This window comes from Manis pentadactyla, chromosome 14 (genome assembly GCF_030020395.1).
Source record: "Manis pentadactyla isolate mManPen7 chromosome 14, mManPen7.hap1, whole genome shotgun sequence".
Classification (NCBI taxonomy): Eukaryota; Metazoa; Chordata; class Mammalia; order Pholidota; family Manidae; genus Manis; species Manis pentadactyla.
The window spans coordinates 85481682-85502137 of record NC_080032.1 but is presented as its reverse complement, the minus strand read 5'-3'; the positions used below and the strand labels follow the sequence as shown (position 1 = coordinate 85502137).

The following is a 20456-nucleotide window of genomic DNA, read 5'->3' as shown; positions in this document are numbered from 1 at the left end:
CTTGAAACATCATTGGATGAGAGCTGTTACTTAACACTATTAGTTTAATTCAACCAATAAATACCAAGAAAACAACCATTTGCAGTGCCTGTCATGAAATCATGTAGTTCACAGTCAAAACTGAGTAACAGAGGTCAATGCTCAAGTCTACATGGAACTTGTGCCATAAATATGAAACTGCCGGGAAATTCCATTGCCTGTTTGAACTCAGACTGGACCCTCGTGGGCAGAGTGTAAGTTCCCCAAGAACTTTGATGGCTGTCATGAGCATACGAGGAGTGTATATGGAAGGAAGGAAAAGAGAGACCTCCTGATGGAGATGAGTTATATTTTTAACTAACCTGGAAAAAAAATCAGCAAAAGTTTGCTGAAATGAAAATAATTTGCTATAGTGTATTTCAAATTGTGTTAATGGTAATGGAAAATGACATTCTGGTGAAGAATCATTTTTTTCTACCAAGTATGGTCTTCAGTCCTTACAATGAATGACAACATTGTAGTGGCCATTTTTTCTGGTTCCCAAAAGGAGTGCCTAGTTTTACCCTAAAACTAGGGTAGGGCAACATCAACAGAACGGGGAGGTAAATGCTATTTACTGCAAACTAGTTGCTTTCCTAATCTTACCTTCCTACCTCTAAATCTAAGATACATATATGCTTTCTGACATGACATACTTATATGGGTTTAGAAATCTATCAAATTGAAAAGCTGTGTCTGGGTCATTTGCTACTATTGAAAGAACTTTCAATATTCTTTTGTGAATATTACAACATTCAATATATCTTTAGTGAAATGAAAAAGTATTGTACCTATGAATAAATCCACTTCTTTCTCAAATATATTCCAGGGAGATAAGTAAGAATAACTTGCTTTGGTGGAAAAGGAAATTTGGGATAAGGAGAATGGATGGAGGTGTTTTTTCCATACTCTTATTTTCTGTGATGTTGAGAATTTATAACCAAGGAATGCCTCATATTTAGTTATTTTCTGACAACTTTCCTGGGCAGTAGCATTTTTATGTAATATGACTCAATATATGTTCATGTGAATGTATTTATTATGGATATTTAACTTTAAAAAATTATCCCATACCACTTTTCTTTAATGTCTATAGGAAAACTGCTTTAAAATAACCCCATGTCATTATTTGGTTATCACTGTGATCAGTGATGCAAACTGTGACCAAATAGAATATTTAATATTAAGACACTCAGAAATCTCAGAGTGAAAATGTTCAATTAATCTACAAAACATTTTTAAAATATTAACAACAGCTATGAATATATATCAGCTTAGTATTCAGAATTATTCAAGTCTTTTAGTTGATTAGGGCACCTTATGTAAGGACACTGACCTAATGAAGACAAATTGGGGTAAAGCCATGAAAATAACTTGGCTTTCTCTGCCCAGATGTCTTTGGAAACCTGGGGAAAACAAAGCACTATCTCAAAGGTATTATGTGTTGAATGTAAAGAGACAGCTTGTCTGGTTGTCCCTGTCTAGGGAGAATGAAGGATTACTTATTGAAGACACAGGTGTGAGGACTTGGTTTGCAGATTGAATTCTAGAAATAATGTACAATAGGAATGAAGACACATCACTCAAGCTCTGGATTTCTCAATAATTATGTGAAACTGAATAAATCAGTAAAACTTTTTCTCACCATCTCAAAAAATATAAGAATTGGGTTGTACATATTCTATTTTCTAGGAGAAAAAGTGGAATACACATTCCTAGTTTTGCTAGAACTTTGGTATCATTTCATCTGCCTCTTCAAATTTCTTTGTATCTATGAGTAGCTGGGGAAGGAAGAAAAAAAAGAATTATTTTTGAGCACTTGCAATTTCCTGCTGATCTTCCTCCAACCTGCATGAAGTATTATTAATTATTCCCATTACTTGGGAATTCACTGAAGCCCTGAGAGATTTAAACATTTGCCTAATGCCATGCAGGTGACAAGAGTTCGAATTCACATTTATCCAGATTGATGGTTTCACATTGTAAATGTTAAAGCCAAGAAGATATAGTACTTTGTAATCAAAGATGGGGTTGCAGGTGGGCTTCAGACAGGCAGTTTGGACACTGGAGAACAGAGGCCATCTTCCTGCTCCTTGCAGTGTTTTAAAAAACAGGAATTATGTGTGGTTATTGTGAATGACGAGAGTCATGATTTTAATCTGTTTGGCTGTGGGATGAATTCCTTGCAGAAAACCTGATTATTCCTAGTACTCAAAACCCCTCATCTACACATTAACTACTTGGTCTTACTAGAAGTTACTTTTATGTGGACAGAAGGGGGAAATGGCTGAGTTCATTATGCAGTCTGCTTGCACACAGAGATCAAGGGTACATTTTCATAAATCTCATGATTCTGTTCAAATGCTCACTTTTTGTTGAGATGTAACAAAATCAACCCATAAAACACACACACATGCACACAATTCATTTTAGTTGAATGCTCAGTTTCCTCGCCTTATTAGGATATCCCAGCTCTAGTCTCCTGGTGGGACTCCCTTTAATTCTGTTCGGATGATAAATGACAGACATCCTGCTCTTTCAAGTTTTATTTGTCTCTATCATTAAGTGACATCATGATGGATCCAGACGTTAACAGCATTGCTGGAACTTCTCATCTTCCTTTTCAAATACCTGGACATCTGGCCCCAGGGGCACAGCAGCAGCCTAACAACCCAGCAGGCAACTGTGTATTTCTTCATTCCTGACATTCTTCTAGCGTCTGTCTTCATTGATTGTTCATTCATTCAATAACCTTATTCAGCAGATACTTACTAATGGGTATAGACAGTGTATTCTGTCCCTTCTGTCCACTCTTCACACTCAAGAGAGCTGGAAAAATCGTACAACATGATGCAGAGATGAGACATGCAATGCCAACTTCAGTATAAGGAATTACAAGTGTGAACTGTGTGGGGGAAAATGTGGCATTTTGAGGATAGAAAAATTATTTCCAGCATGAGGCATGGAGAAGGCCTTTAAGCTGAGGCTAAAGAAACTGGGAATTCAGATAAATGGCATTTGGGAGAGGGTGTGCATCCCAGATGGAAACATTTTTATATGAAAAGACAGAACAGGAAATCTTGCTATGAAAACATCAAGTAAGTTACCTTGATCAGAAAATAGAGCTCAGTGGAGGAATAATGGGCGATAGAGCCACCTGGAATCAAAGTAGGAGGAGGCATTGAAGTCACGGCTAACATGTTCAAGGTCTGTCCTGCCAAAAATATTTGCAGCAGAAGAGTCCCTTGGATAAGAGCTATGCTTTAGGAAAATTAATTTGGCAACAGTTTATAGGACAGACTGTAGAAAAAGGAAATTTATTTTGAAACTGATATAGTAGTTCACACGGGGTGAAAATCAGGAAGTAGCAAACAACAAGAAGTAGAAACCTAGGATAAGTTGTACAGGAAGAATCTAAGAGCCCTTCTCAGAAACATGAAGTGGCCCTTCAGTCACTCCAAGCCTCGCCCACACCCTTGAAGAGCCTGACGCTTAAACTCTTACAATCTGCTGATGCCGAGGTGCCGTTGAAGCATTTTGGTTCCTACACGCCCCGCACACACAGCACCGTGCTGCTTTCTTAGGCAGAAAACCTGCCGACTTCACTCTGTGTTGCTCTTGACACCTAGACAAACCACTTACAGGAACTCAGGGTGTATTTGTTGAGTAAAAAAAATATATATCAGTAAATTAATTTGATGACTTCATCTTATCTATGGAAACAGATCCATTTCATGGTTGCCAGCTAGAAAGGTGCTTCGTCTTTTTATCATCCCCTTGTAGACCTCAGCTCTCTGCCTCTGTGCTTTTTGTTTATGCTGCTCCCTTGTCTGGAATGGTGATTTCTTTTTTATCTATTATACAGTCTTTAAGGTAAATGCATCTGAGAATCTCCTTTCTTTGCCCATTTATAAGCTATTATCCTGTATTATTTAAAGCCATAGTTACAGTCTAGCAATTATTTATTTTTTGTCTTACTATTAAGCTCTAGCTCTTTACCAAACTAGATGCTAAATTATCAGAGAACAAGGCTGTGTAACCTGTGTTTATGTATTCCTAATTTCACCGTTTAAGTGCATAGTAAGCAACAAGTGAATTACTTGTTTTCTTGTAATATATTATGTCCTCAGGACTTTATTTGTAGATCAAAAATTACCAAGAAATATTTTCCAACCTAATTGCTTTCTATGTATTCCTTTAAATATATGCTAGGTCAAAACAGTTGTTTATCATCCCATGTTAAGATTTTTTTACCTTTTTTTAATGTGTGGTAAGGTCAAGAGGCAAATATTTTCAGAATAACTGAACACTTATTCCCTTAATTGCTATTAAAGAATAAGCCACCTGTACATTCTCTGACCAGAATAAACATGTCATTTAAATGAATTTTAACCATTACATTACATAATTGAGAAGAAACCAGTTTTTTCTTGAAACAGCTGTTTTTATTATTGGATTATTGGTCACATTTTTTTCAGGGAAAAATTTATTCAACAACATTTACTGAACACTTATTGTGCACCAGGTATTTATTTTAGATATCCGATCCTCATTAGGGAACAAAACTGTCAGAAATCCCCACCCACATTCTTGCGGAGAGGAACCAGAAAACATAACTAAGTCAATTACACGATGTATTAGAAGGTAATCAGAAAATAATAGTGCAAAATAAAGGGATTGGTGGGTCTGAATGGGGCACAGTGCTGCCAATAAGACAGTCAGGACAGCGCTCACCGAGAAGGTGACATATGAGCAGAAACTGGAAGAGGTGGAAAGGTGGGCCCTGGGGGCCCAGGGAGAGCTTCCTGGGTGGAGGAGGCACCACAGCAGAGACCTGAGGCTCCACCCGCCCTTCGTGTTGCAGCCACAGCGAGGAGGCCAGGGTGGGGGTAGTGGACAGCAGCAAGGCCTAAGCTCCTTTCGGCTTTTGCTCTGAGTGACGTGCAAAGCCACTGCAGGGCTTTCAGCCAGAAGAGCGGCATGACCGGACTTAGGTTTGAAGGGGCCATTGAGTCTGTGTTGAGAATAGATCCTGAGCATAGAGGCAGAAAGACCTCTAAGGAGGCTGCAATCCAGGCTAAAGGTGACGGTGGCTCAGCCAAGGGACACGGTAGATAATGATGGTGAGAACTGGATGTATTTTAAATATAAAACAAACAGAGTATCCTGACAGATGAGCTGGCACATCTGACTAAAAAGAAAGGAGTCTAGGACGATTGCAAGGTTTTAGCCTGAGCATCCAAAAAGATCAAGTCGAGACAAACAAGACTGAATAGAGTGAGTTTCGGAAGCAAGAGCCAAAGCTCTGGACTTGTCGAGCTTGAGGATTTGATTAGAAATATGAATGGAGAAGTTGAGAAGGCAACTGGACAGCAACTCTGAAATTCGGGAGAGGATCTATGATACATTAATAAATTTGGGGTCCTCGATGTACTGACAGTACCAAAGCCAGGAGGTGGTGTCATCGAAGAGGTAAGTGTAGGTAAGAAAGAGAAAACCAGAGGGGAATCCTGAGGTACTCCAGTACTAAGACGTCAGGAGCAGCTTAGTAGACTGAGAAGTAGAGACTCTTCAGCGGGAGAGCCAGAGGGTGTAACCTGGTAGCCTATGGAGAGAGCGTGTCAACAACCAGAAGTGACGAACTGTTAAGTGACTGATAATGGCAGCGAGAATGAAGGTGGTGAATTGACCTGTGACTTGAGCAAAGGGGAGAAGACCTTGCTCATGTTTTCAAGAGAAGGTATGCTAGCGTTGGGCATGTGAAAAGATAATAGAGCAGGTTTAAATAGAATAGGGCAAGATAAACTGGACAGTGAACATATTATCCTCAAGGAAGTGGTGTGAATAGAAGTTTCCTCTAAAATAGGAGAAATAGTCGTATGCTCTTCTGCCAATAGTAATGATCTAACAGAAAGGGAGAATGAATAAAGTGGGGATCAGGCAGCATTCTTGAAGGTGACGTGAGAGAAAATGAAATTCAGTGTGCAAGCGGAGGAACTGGCGTTAAGACAAAGTCGTGGGTGCAGAAGCCAGGAGGAGGGATGCCAAGGCGGTGGGAGTCTATGGAAGGCTTCTGCTCTTTGCCTCCGTTTTCTTGGTGAAATGGGAGGTAAGGACATTAAGTAAGACTGAGAATGGGGAAGAAGTAATGGAGGTTTGAAGAAAGGTGAGAAAGTATGAAATAGTCTTCCTGCGAATCTGGGAGAGAGGGAGAATGGATCCCTGTGCACTAGGGCTTACATGGGAAACGTGGTCATGAATTGAAAGTGGAACCATGAGAGTCATTTTCCGGTTTTCTCCAGCTGTAGTCAACATGCCATAGGTGCAGGTGTAGAAATGATGGGCAGCTGAATTCAACCAGGGCTTTGGCTTTGCCTGCAGCTGTGAAGGTAGGGGAGCAACAGGGAATTGGGGCTGCACATGAGCCACGGAAGTGAGGGAAAGAGGGAAAAAGATACCAAGGAATTAGGGACTGTGAAGTGGTGGTAAAATCGATAGATTGTAGGTCCTGTGAGTTGGAAAAAAGGTCTGAGTTGGAGTATAGAGGGTCTGAGCTAGAAAGATAAGAGATGTTGAATAGAGAGAGAGACACCTGAAATTAGGGTTTGGGGAAATTGGCAGTTGGTGTGATAACAAAATGTACCGATGCACATGGTAGTGACTGAGGTAAGCAGAGAAACTAGGAGAGGAGTTCAGGGAATCTGGAGGCCCAGAGCTTAGAATAAACATGAGCAACGCTAGGAATTAGAACCAAAACATTGTCAAAGAAAGTGGTAGTGGACCAGGAGATTAAAATAATGAAGAGGCCAAAGGGAGTGATCTGGTAATCAGGAGCTGACCAACACTAAGGGGGTGCGTTACGATCTGGTGACCTGAGCTTCAGGGCTGGGAGTCGTGCACGGGGGAAGGATGGTGTGAGTGTTAATGGGCACAAGAGGCTGGAAACTACTCCACTTCCGGGCCGTGAGCAAGCACTGTGGGTAAAATATCAGCCTCCACTTGAGGGAAACAAGTGCCCTTGAGAGGAAACAGTGTCCTTAGGGAAGAGCCAGGTTTCTACTGAGGAAAAAGATGAGAACAGTCAGAGAGGAAATTAAGGATATCGAGGATTTTGCTGACATCCAACAAGGAATTATTTTTTTTTAATCACTGAGGTGTATTATACAGTTGTCTGCCTTCATATAGAAGTGCTTTGCGCAGTATATGCTCAGGTTTTTATGTATTGCCTGAATCACACCTGTCTGTGTTTCAAACTAAATGGAAGACAATAGGAACCAAATAAAGATGAAAACGTAGTTGACCAGAAACTCGATTTAGTCTTATTATTTATTCAAGCCTCCTTCACCGTGAAGCAGGTCTGTAACTTTTAATATGTGCTGATAGTTTCTGATACAAATTTCAATACTAAAACAAGGGGAGATGAGATCCTTTAAAGCATATTGAATAAATCAATAAAATGCTGCTAAATATATTGTTACTTAGCGCCCTCTGATTTCCCAAGCAATATCTAAGGTAGACTTCATCAGTGGTAAGGACACAATAAGAATTCTGCAAATATTCTGCAAAGAACAGGAAGATGTAGCTTTCCTACTTTCCTACTTAAGGAAAAGAGAGGTGCTGGGTGCTGAGAAGTGACTTAGTCAGAGGGTCTGTGTTGTTCAGGGCGGCGGTCCAGGATATGGCTGTACCATCTGGGCATCTCCAAACAGCAAACCTAGATTTGACATTGTCAGAACTAGAGTTCCCTGTGGCATTTGCACCGCAGCTCCTTGCATCCTGAATTCCAAAGATAATAACTGATATCAGTGTGCAAGAGTATAGTTTTCCATGTCACCTTCTCTGTAATACCTCATTTGGGCTTCATAACTATGAAAGACCTGTTTTTACAGATGAGGAAAGTGAAGCTCAAACACATTAAGCAACTGACCCCAAGGAGCTTTCACTATGCAGGGAAGCTGGGAGCCGCCTGCAGTCTGATTCCAACCCAGCACTTTCCCACCTCATCTCAACATGATGATCTGTCTGCTCTGTCTTCTGGGTAGTGTAGAAATGCTGGCCTGGTTTCCAGGGAGATTCTAGGACTCTATCCACACATTAACCAGGGCAGCTCTGCCTGTACATTCAACTTCCGGGCTCTGATTTTGAAAAGTCACCATGTTAGTACATTTTATTCTTGTCAAGTGATACTGACTATATCTAGTTACTCTCAGATGTTCCCCTGAAGGTGAGGATAGGTCTTCCTTCTCCAACTGGAAGAGAACTTGAGTGGTGCCCTTCCAGGCTTGAAGGGTAAGAATGGGATCAGTATTAGTCAAGTGGCCTGTACTTTGGTTGGATATTTTGTGTGAGACAAAATATCCACTTACCATTGTCATTCCAAAGGAGGGGAAAAAAAGCAAGAAGAAAAAGATCTGTTCTGTCATGACAGCAGTTTTAACATTGTAATAATTAAAGCTTCTCTCAACTGACTAGATAAACTGTGACTTAGAATATACACTATTTACCCTATAATTAGGGCACTAGCTTACTAGAACAAAACGTTACTACTCTTTGATTCCTGTTAGAAGGGGCTTTACAGCTGCACAATTATATTCAGAGGCGTAAGAAAGAAATTACCAATTTTTAGGGAGAAGATAAAAAGATTAAAATATTATTACATTGAAAAAGACAAGTGAGTGAAATAATGAGATCCATCTATAAAAAATAAGGAAAATTCATTTCTTGGGTGGTTTTGCTTAGAAAAAAATTTTTTAATTGTATAAGTGAAAGTGGTTTGGCAGGAAAGTTATTTAATAAAATATTCTAAATGTCTCAGGAAAGTTGAATATATACAATGACTTATACTAGACCCTTTAATAATTAACAACTTATATATACTACCTGTATTCCTTCTTTAATTCTTACTTCATATGCTCTCTGATGGTTCCCTGGTCCTGTACATCTGAGATAGATTCAGGGTCAAAACAAATGTCCTAACATTCTCAGTGCATTAAAATGGGATCCGTCTGAGGAAACATCACTTCATGTTTTAAATTAATAAAGACTTTTATATATATATATTATATATATAATTTATATGTATTATGTATATATTCACTTAGATACAGAAACTAAAACATTGGATCTTAAATTCAGTAGAGTCTTAATTAGCTAATTCCCTCATCTGAGATAAAGAAGCCCTCATATGTTTAAAATTTTTGTGATCAAATTTTAGCTTAATCATTTAAATATATAATATAGCATAAACTGCTTTACAGAATTCACTTTACTACTTAGTGTTTTCAAAACATACTATTTCTTATAAAATAAAAACCACAGACTTGATAAGAATTTTGCTCACATCTGATCATAATTTTACTCACAAATTAAACATCTTTACTCCCTTTCATGACAACTAGACATAGAAGTTAAAAAATATCTCTAAAAACATATCTTGAGCTATTTCATCCAAGTAAACTTTGGATCTTTCTGGATTTCTTAGTTTTGTTTTCATGATATTTAAGTGGAAAAACTGATATGAAAGCAGATATAAATAATCTTTTACTATTTTAGATGATTACTTAGAGTGATTCACTTTTGGACTAATTTAATCAAATGAATAACCACCACGGTGACAGCATAGCAAGGTGGTTCAGGGTGTGGCCACTAGACCCAGACTGCCTCGGGCAGGTTGGTCCAGTTTCCATGTTAGTACCTGCCTAGCCGTGACTTTAAATGTCACTTCCCTCTTGTGCGTTAGTGTCCTCCTTGGTAAAAAACGGGGAACCTACTGGTAAATATCTCATAGGGGACATGGGTGATCAAGTGAGTCGATAAAGAATTTATAACTGTACCTGCCACCAGGTAAACACTCAGCACACTAGCCTTTACTAGCAAAATGTGAAGTGCAAGGTCCCACCTGACTTTTTTATTGTGAAAGTTTTACAGAGTATATGTTTTTCCCTTTTATTTTTCTCCGTTTCTTTCATCCCAAATTCCCATTGAATATTATTTTTTTCCCATTCTAATTCTTGCTATTCTCTAGCACTAATCTGATACTGGAAGATCATTTTTCCCTTAAGCCTTTTCCTTTCTTCCATATAATTCTCTGTGACAGCCCACCGGGGGCCTCTCCTTGGGTAGTGAGGCTAAGCTGAATGCCGAGGAAGAGATCATTTAAAACGGCTGCCGAGTACTCTCACCCTGGGCCCTGTTGCCCCACTTTACCGGCCTCAATCCTTATCTTAATTTGAAATATATGTGCTGAACTATAGTCCCCTCAACAAAATTGTTGAGAAGTCAGTAAATAACACGGTAACAGGCAAAGAGCCACTGATACTTCTGCAGCTCCTTTGGGTTTATCTTCCTTATTTGTGTAAAAGGGTACTATGCAGAGGTTAAGTTCATTTCAGTACAGCTCTATGCAACTTTTACGGTTTAAATAATTACTTTAAAACACTTTAATTGTTTAAAATATATTTTTTTAAGTATTTCAATCCAGTTATAGAAAATAACTAATTAAATGTCAGAGTGACTTTGGGACACTTCAGATTGTAATACTGATTTTATATAATTTATAACGTCATGTAATTTGTATGATAAAATTCTACTTTCTTAATGCATATACTAATGATAGCTTGACTCATAAAGTGATCAAAGAACCAAAGACAGAAGGTCATAGAAAATGGGTGTTAGAATATGCCTAGAAGTCTAGCATTTCCCCTGAGGCAGAAATGCTCTTTTTCTCCATCCAACCTGTGTGTCTACACTTCCTATTTGGAGAAGTTCATTATTTCACCATTTGGGGCAGCTGTAGATATTTTTTAATATTCCCTTACAGTAAGCTGAAGAATATCTGCACCTGTAATTTCCATAAATTCCCATTAATTCTGTCATGGCAACCCTTCAGATAGGAAAAGACAGCTGGCATGAATCCCGTCTTTGCTCCTTGCTCCTGGCTTCTTCCTGTGCTTTCTAGGATCAATATCCTCAGCTCCACTTCTTCTCAAATGGTATCATGGCTAGGTATCTTATTTTTTTGGAGAGTCATTAATTTTCTATCTTTCTTAAACCAGTCCTTGTGTGTGTATCAGTGAATCAAATATTAGCCAATGTCCTAAGTATTAGCGCTATAAAAGATGTAGATCTGACATAGTGACAACAGAAATGAGTAAAGGATTTTTAAGTAAGTGCTAGATAGATTTTTAAGTAAATTGTTAGAGCTATTGTCAGGGGTCGGAGAAGAGAGGGCTGGTTTTGAGAGCAAAAGGCAGAAAATGAGTTTGCTGAAGTTTGGGGCAAATTAGGACATCCATTTAAAAATCTCTCTTGGACATACAGAACTAGAAGTTCGTGTATCTGAGATATAGCTAGGTAACCATCAGATTCAAGATAATAATTTTTTCCAAGAACTAATGATTAATTAGTCTGATGAAGAGGCAGAAAAGACCAGAAGACTAGGGTGTAGGCTGGGAGATGTGTAAGTTGACATAGCTAATGTGAGAGAAGTGTGGTCTAGGTGAATAGTAATAGGAAAGTCAGTCTGAGTTTTTAAAAACTCTATTATGTTGGCCCCAAATTCTAAAATCCTGTGTTTTTGTAATTCTCAGAATTTCTGGATCCCGCTCCATGCTAAAGGAAAATGTACTCATTTTGCCTGTTACAACTATGTATTCTTTTTAAAAATAAACATTCATTTAGTTATCTGAAGTAGTAGAAATAATCAACACGGTATAGGAATAGGTGGACTTAGATTTTTTACTTTAATGCACATTTCACGAAGACAGGAAACTCATGAGACTCAAATATCCGGTTGAAAAGAGTCAGCCACCTGAGGGCTTGTTCTGCATGTCGCCAACATCTAGATATACTCAGAGGCTTGATGATTAATGTTATTTTGTGGAACATTAACTTTTTTACTAATCATGTTTCTTTATAACGGTGTTTAATGATGTATTTATGATTGAGAGCAAAATCTCAAGAGCTCATAAAAATGTACATTTGTATATTTCAGGTACTTCTATAACTTTAGGAGACTTTTCCTTTGAAATCTGGTTTTTCGAAAGTAGTTCGGTGTGTGTGTGTGTGTGTGTGTGTGTGTGAGATCTATTGATACATATAGAATGCTTCCATTATTCTGGGGGTGGGAGAGAATTTACATGCCACTGTATAATAATGTTGTCATCAAAATGATTGACCTAAATGATTTTGTGTGTATGTGTGTACAGCCACAATTCCTTCCGAAGACACCTACCAAGGCAAATGCAGGTTTCCAGTGTTGATTTTAGCATGGGCACAGAACCTGTTTTACAAAGAGGAGAAACAACCACCAGCATTGGGAGGATAAAGCCAGAGCTCTACAAACAGAAATCCGTTGACTCTGACGGCAACATGAAAGAAGATGTCAAAACCTGTGGGAAACTTAACTTTACCCTCCAGTATGATTATGAAAATGAACTCCTCGTTGTGAAAATGATCAAAGCCTTAGACCTCCCTGCTAAAGACTTCACAGGAACTTCTGACCCTTACGTGAAGATGTATCTTCTTCCAGATAGGAAAAAGAAGTTCCAGACCCGCGTGCACAGAAAGACATTAAATCCTCTATTTGATGAAACATTTCAATTTCCTGTAGCATATGATCAACTAAGCAACAGAAAACTACATTTCAGTGTTTATGATTTTGACAGATTTTCTAGACATGACATGATTGGGGAAGTGATTCTCGATAATCTATTTGAAGTCTCTGATCTCTCCAGGGAAGCCACAGTATGGAAAGATATTCACTGTGCCACCACAGTAAGTAAGAGTTCCACCCAGTACATTGCTTCTTATTTGACCTGCAGTGGTATATAAAACTATCATTATCCAGTTTTTAGAGTAAGTTTACAAAGTTGTGGAATTTATGTACTAAAAATCTACAATGGTAGGATTTGATTACATAGCTAATCCTAATTCAGGCACCTGCCACTATATAAGTAACAGTTGTGACTATGTAAATAAAAAACCAGCTCTTGTCATTTACCCAAAATAGTAGGTCTTTTCTTTTGTATATTGTTTATTTGTAACTTACTGCCACACTCGATTTCCTCATAGTTAATACTGAATTTCATTATTTAAGATGATTTTGTTCCTCAGATCAAACCTAAAATATACTTGGATGCTATTGGGAAAAGTTCTTGGTTTGGTCTAAAACAGCCCATTCCTTCAGAAGCTCTCATGGAATAGACACAATTACAATATTTGAAAAGCTGAGTGATCAAGAGTGACTATTGACATTATGACTTTTTCATTACAAAATACTTTTACTCACTATAAAATAACAACTGCAATTTTGGAAGTTTGGAAAACAGTAAAAAACAACATAAAATGAAAATACTCTATATCTTGACATATTACTTTCTGATGTTTATGCATGCTTTAAAAATATTAAGATCAAACTAAGTTTAATAATTTTCACACTGATTTTTTCTTTCGTGCTCTATTTGTCTTACTGCATGAAATTTAAACATGTGATCCATTTACCTAACCATTCTCTTACTGTTGGATGTTTGCATTAGGCATAAATTTTGTTATACTAAAAATTGTTGTGTTCTTTTTTTACATAAGTCTGCTTTTGTTTTGGGGGATGTTTTGAGACCATTTGTCCAGGATAGAATTATAAAAATGGAATTAGAGAACTGGTCCCTTAGATTAGATTGCTAAATTGTTTTGATGTGTTGGTTTTTAAATGGAGGCATTTGTATTTTACCACCAGGTTGTCTTTATGTATGAACCACCCTTTGTCTAAGTTTTACCAAAATTTATAAGCTTAAAACGTAGACATTTTGAATAGAGAGAAGGGATTATTTCTAAAATAAGAAAATTATTTCTTAATTCAAAATAGCTCCTTCTGTATTTCTCCCCCTATCAATGTTTTACTAATTATAATCAGTATTTAGGGTCATGATATTTTGACTATAAATTATATAGATAAACTAACTGAAAAATTTATACTGCAAGTTTGCTGCATTGTATCATCATAATATTTTCAGTCATTGGTTTTTATTTCATTGTCTCCATTGTGACATCTACTATAGAACAAAAAAATTTTAGAACCTGACATATATTTCAAAAGTACATTGGGGCTCTTTTGATTTCATATTTTTTTTACCTTATTACTTACCAACAGGGAGTAAAATGGTAGGCAGTGATTTTTATTCTCATAAAAACATGGCACCTTCTAGAATTCTATAAATGCAGATACTAACTCATTAGGTACTTCTCTCAATTTCCCCAGTCTTATGTTAGTCCTTCTTTTATTCATTCAACAAGTATTTGCTGGGTGTCTGTTATATGTTTGGCATGCTCAAAGTACTGGGGATGTAAAAAATTGTTTTGGAAACATACTTTGGTCATTTATTTAGGTTTAGAGGTAAGTAATGCCCAAATGAACTCTAAAAATTAGTATAATTTTCTAAGAGATGGACAGTGGATTTTTTCTTTAGACTTGTAAGCTTTTGTGTTCTAAACTTTTTTTTTTAGGAGGAATTCCTTGTGGAAACTTCAATTTCTGATTGCTAATTGAACATATTTGTTTTTTGGTAAATGTTAATAAATTCTTCAATTTTATTTTCAACTCTCCCATATGCCTGCTGTATTCTATTTGTGCTGTAAAGATGACCACAAATTTGATGTCTTAAAGCGACACAAATTTATCATCTTGCAGTTCTGTGGGTTAGAAGTCCAACATGGGACTTAGAGAGCTAGGGTTAAGGTGTTCACAGAACTTCGTCCTTTCCAGAGGATATGGGGAAAACCCATTTCCTTCTCTTTTCCTGCTTCTAGAGGCCACAGGCATCCCTTGGTTTATTCTGGGCCTACGTGACCAATCTAGGATAATCTCCTCATCTCAAGGTTCAGAATCTGTGAAGTCCCTTTTGCCATGTAGGTAACATATTCACAGACCCATCCTTGGGTATGCCTTTATTCTGCATACCACACCTGCAGACATTTTTATCTCAGAATCCTGGACCTAAAAAGAAGTCGGCAGATAATTAAAAATATTATTAAGTTATTCTAGTCAAATGACATTTCTCTTTAACTGGCCATACACTGTTCTAGATACTGCTTATGGCTTTTTTGTTGAGATAATAAAAACTAAACCTACATTTCTTGACTATGGGCCAAAGTTCACAACATACACTAGTGTCATGTTTTACAGTCTGTGCATTATTTAATTACAACTTCTCTTCAGCTATTGAAAAAGTCATTAAGCAATTTTGTACTTTAGATTAACAAAATGAAAAAAATGATGTGGGTTGAAATTTGCCCAAGAAACTTTCTTTTCTTACACATCTTTAATTTTATACAAAAATTACAGAATTTCTACAAAGATGGGGAAAAGGAAAGAAACAGGAATAAATGTAGTCACATGCCCTCATCCAGCTCCTTAAAAACTTGCCAAGTGATCCAACCTGGCAGATGTAGATGTAAAACAATTTATGTAACAGATAAAGTGTATATTTTAATTAAAATATTATTGATCTTTATATTTAGAGAGACTGATGACAAGTGTAGATAAATAACTACCTAGTTAAGCATAGATCTTTAAAAAGCCATTCTTCTAATTTAAGGTTCTTATTGAAATAATCATATATGAGTTTTTAAGAGTGCCTTTATGTAACTGCAGATCTCCAATTTAAATAATCCAAAATTCAGTAGGAAAGAAAACATTTGTTATCAACTTGGAAAGAAATATTTGATACATCTTTAATACTTAATGAATCTCTTCCATATCATTAAGTCCTGCCTCATGCTCGTACTGATGTAAATGCCATAGACCTCTTTTTCCTTCTTCAGCCCAACTGATATCTTACAAGTATTGGAAATAGAACTCTTTGGGAATCAAGGTGCTACTATTTTTGTGATTGTCATTTTTAATTATGTTTCTTATTCCGACAAGTCATCATGGAATCTCTCTCACACTTTTTTCCCATATGTCCAATGGCCTGTCCACAGCTTTATTCAGAAAATCTTCCTAGGCCAGTTCATTGAATGAAATTGATTGTTTTTCTACAGCATTTGATTCAAGTAAGTTCAATCTGATGACATAAATATTCACTAAGGACCTTCTATGTAAAAGTTTATACTTTGTCCTAAAGTGGAAAGAAAGACTAGTAAAATGCAAGTTATGGTCAAGAACTTTAGTCTAATGGAAGAAACAAGTGAACAAATTATTTGCCAACATATAAATAATATTATATAATATTTTCCTGATAACTGCCACAAATGTGATCTTTTCTACACACACACACACACACACACACACACACACACACACACACACACACCCTTTTGGTACAGATTGTATCTCATATGAAAATAGCATTTAAAATAACTTTTGAGTAATGATAGGAATCTGAAAAAAAGAGATGGATATTCTGTGAAGAGAAAACCACATGAGGAAAAAGAAAGAAATCAAGACTAGAATGTTCTCAAGGGGAAAAAGTAGACTTAGGAGTGGCAGTATAAGATGAAGGGGGCACCAGTGGGGACCCAAAGAAGAATGTTAAATTTAAACTACAATCAATAGGACCTTTAATAAAATAATCCCATGGGGTTTATTTTTATTTCATTTTTATAAGGATAGTGAAACTACCAGAGCTGTTATTGTACATGGCAACTCGGTGTGTTCAGTGGCTGGGAGTGAGGGATTGTGAAACCTAGCAGGCCTCGTAAGGAGTCTGCTCAGCAGTCTAGATGAGGTGAAATGCAGTCAGATTAAGGTGGCAATGGGAATGGAAAGAAGCTCATATATGCTGGCAGATGCATTATCTGTTGCACTTAAACAGTCTACAGGTTTATTATGTCTTATATCTGCCACTTGCCTCTGAGCTTCTGGAAGACAGAAATCATCTTGTACATCCCTTGCACCCCTCCCAGCAAATATAAGTGCTTAGTCAATAAATACTTGTTGAATAAATTAACTTAATGAGTTTTCATAGAAAGTCAAATGTAAAAATGTAAGTACAAATCTACCACTACCTGTGGGGAAAAAAAGCAACGCAGCAACATATCCTATTGATGACAAATTATTAAATAGATGCTTGGTTAGATTTGTTAGTATTAACTGCTTCCTATAAACAAAAAATTAAACAATTATTCAGTGTATAGCTGAATACAAATTCGCATGTAAAATGAACCAGGAATATTTAAATTTACTGTCAAAAATCTACCAGGCTGAAACAAGAGTCACAATTTTATATTTATACTTTCATTACTAAAAATTATTTCTGTACAAGAAGGATTAATATTTTTATCAGGAACAGCAGGGTTTCTTTTAAATTTGAGGTTGAATAATGAGGAAATTTTAAAGGCACGTCTTTATTCTGTACAAAAAATTAATGTGTACCTTAGGGATTGTCCCACTATGTAATATGGCCAGCCAGTCGCTTCCTGAGCTAACAGAAATATCTGCAACATAGGGAAAAATTACCTTGAAGAACAGGGTGCTCCCTATACCGCTATTTTCATAATGGGAAAGGGAAATATATATTCATATTAAGTTATATATATTTTAAAAATCTATGTAAGGACACACAAATTCAGTAATAGTAGGCTACCGTTGTTAAAAATGGTACTAACTGGACGAAAATGGGAAGGAATGATTTGCAACATTTTGCATAATCATATATATTTTGTTTTTAAACTGTGAGTATATTTTTCAAATCTTTTTTCAAAAAGCCCATCTTTATAAAGACTAATGTATTTTGAATATTTAAATGTGGTATTCTCATGCACACTCAAGGAGCCATTGAAAATACAGGTAGATAAGAAAAAGGTTTCCTTATTTTGAACAGAACAACTTTGCATTTTATTTATTTATTCACCTATTCAATGGACATTTTTTCAGTACCAACTGTGTTCTACACAGAAATTCTTACAGGAAAGGACAATGTGTGTGCATAACCACACTGACCTGGTTTACAGCTATAAAGTGCTTGAATCTATTATCTTCTAAGGATCTGTCAAGTATTATTCAGAAAAGTAGGCCTTGACATGACAGATTCAAAGCAACTGTTGTCTTCATTGTACCAACCATTCAGAGGACTAAATGTACTAGCTGAGCTTTGATTTGAAGTACTATATTTTATTACACATTATTAAAATTTCTTTGGAAGTTTTTAAAAAAATGTTTAAATTCATTCTCTTAGTTCCAGTGATATATTTTTCGTTATTTGCCCAACCATCCTAGATTTATCCCAGAATCAGAATAATTCTGTATTCATTTTTGCATTGAACTTTCAATGAATTCTCTTCTAAAGTTTGCTAACTATGCAATAATGTGTTAGCCAATCACATCTTAAGAAGTGGTAAATTTCCAACCTCATTCTAAAGAAAAAAGTGTGGTGGAAGGCAGGGCAGTAGGGAGAAAATCTTTTTAGTCAGAGGGATCTCACTAATCTTCCCTGTGCAGCAAGCAGTATTGTAGCCATAGATTTACATGGGGACAGTGAACCCACATCTGCTCGTCAGCATTCCTAATTTTCTATTTCATCTCAGCAGTAAACCTGACCCCTGACCCTGACAGTCATAGACATAAGATCTGCTAATGGGCCACCTTTAATTGATTACTATTAACTCAAATGGTGCAAATAAACTCTATAAACCTATCTGTAAGGTCTTTAAGTTATTTTGCAATAATTGATTGGAAGTATCTGTGTTGCAACATAAAATTAAATGAAAATTAAGTGTAAAGTAATAGAGTCTGTCATAGACAGTCACAGGACTGTGAACGTTCCCAAGGCATAATTCTCCTTCGCCTTAACACCTGCTCAAGTCAGGCAGACAAGGGAACTTTGTCTCATAAATATTTGTATTCAGTAAATCACTATTATTATTTTTGAAGTTAAATCACATCTATATACATTTATAGAGGACAAGACTGAACAGTGTCTGTTCAGTGTATTTTGAGCTGAGAGGAGGATCCAGATGAGTGAGTCTCAGATTTTAACAATGTTTGCAATGGTTCACAATTCAGTAAATATTGGATGAGTTTAACAAGAGCAACAACGAAAATCAGCATTTCACTTGAAAGATTACAGGTGAAATTGGCTTTAAAGTAGCCCACAATAATGATTGTAATAGCCTTCCATTAGCAGTTTAAGCAGTAGATTCTTGTAACATTGATTAAAGTGTTCTGTTTGACAAAACAAAAAATCAAAGTAAATGCATCTCTAAAACTTAAATTTGTGCCACCAGTTTTAAACTAATTCAGCACTGATGCCACACTTTTTAAATAAATGTAAAATCGTTGGGTAAGCACAGGATGATATTTTGAGTCACTGAAAGAATTATTCAAAAATCAGTAGCCAACACTAACTTTATTCTAATCATAATATTTGGGATTGTTTAAAAAGCAAGGTGAATTTTTTTTGCGTAAATACATTGCATTTATATAATTTCCAGTTTAAATTCCTACACGGTCTGCTTGTAAAGATTATCACTGCCATGTAATTTCTCTATCATTCCTGGGTCTCTGTCTGTCTTGGCTATAGTTACAAGAGGTGTATCCATATACTAAAGAACTCAGGCTCTGGGACACACTGACAGCATTTGCATCCTTGCTGTGTCACTTATCTCTATGGCCTTGAGCAAGTTATTAAATCTCTCTAAGCCTTAATTATCTTATCTGTAAAATGGGGATTATGAGAAGACCTACTGCGTCACGTTGAATACACTGAATAAAACGAGGGTTTAGCACAGAGCCAGGCATTTGCAAATGCTCCCTCTTAGCTGGCAAGAATAAGCTACCAGCTGAGTAAGATCATCAGGATATGGTTTTGGTTGTTACTGACATGAAATAGGAGTAAAGATGTTGGTGCTAAAAATGGCTGTGTCCTGGTTTAAGGTGGTATGCTTTTCTGTTTGAGTGGGAAAGGCTTGTGTGAAAGTTAAGTTTTTTAGTTACTGTATGCTAAGATTCAGAGAGTGAATATTCTTACTTCTTTGTACAGAATACCTGTTCGCAATGTCACCTGGATCCCCCCGTCTCCACCTGACAGCTCATCCCTTCCCACTGAACACTTCCCCCTCCTTGTTCCCTCACCAGCCTGTTCATGCGTTTATTTAAAAGTGCATCTTCTAAAACCTCAGGAGCTAAAGATGCTGGATCTATTGGGTGTGCGTCCATTTAGCTTCATTCTCCAGCATTCGCCCTGTTCGGGGCCTTTCCGGGGCTGGCCCGTTGGGTGCATACACTCTGCACCCCGAGCTCTGCAAACAGACCTTAGGGCCGGAGGGGAATGACGTTTGGGTCTGTACGGTCCCAGGATCTCTCTCTACGTCCCTCAACTGAGGGTTCAGTCCCTCTCAAAGCAGTGGTCTTCTCACCGCGTTCCTTCTGAGTCCGGGCAATGGCCGCTCCCTTGCCCTTTCAGACCTGGGGGTCATTACGCGCGCCTCTGCTGTTCCCAGCGCCA

The 20456-nt window shown here is 37.0% G+C and overlaps 1 protein-coding gene across 1 annotated transcript in view; it reads left to right on the top strand.

Moving 5' to 3' along the window:
- Nucleotides 1-20456, top strand: part of SYT10 (synaptotagmin 10) — a 54636-nt gene that overhangs the window by 12588 nt on the left and 21592 nt on the right. Inside the window, exon 3 of the mRNA XM_036889614.2 lies at nucleotides 12225-12792. Within this exon, the coding sequence (XP_036745509.2) occupies nucleotides 12225-12792 (568 nt within the window). The remainder of the gene's footprint in view (nucleotides 1-12224; nucleotides 12793-20456) is intronic.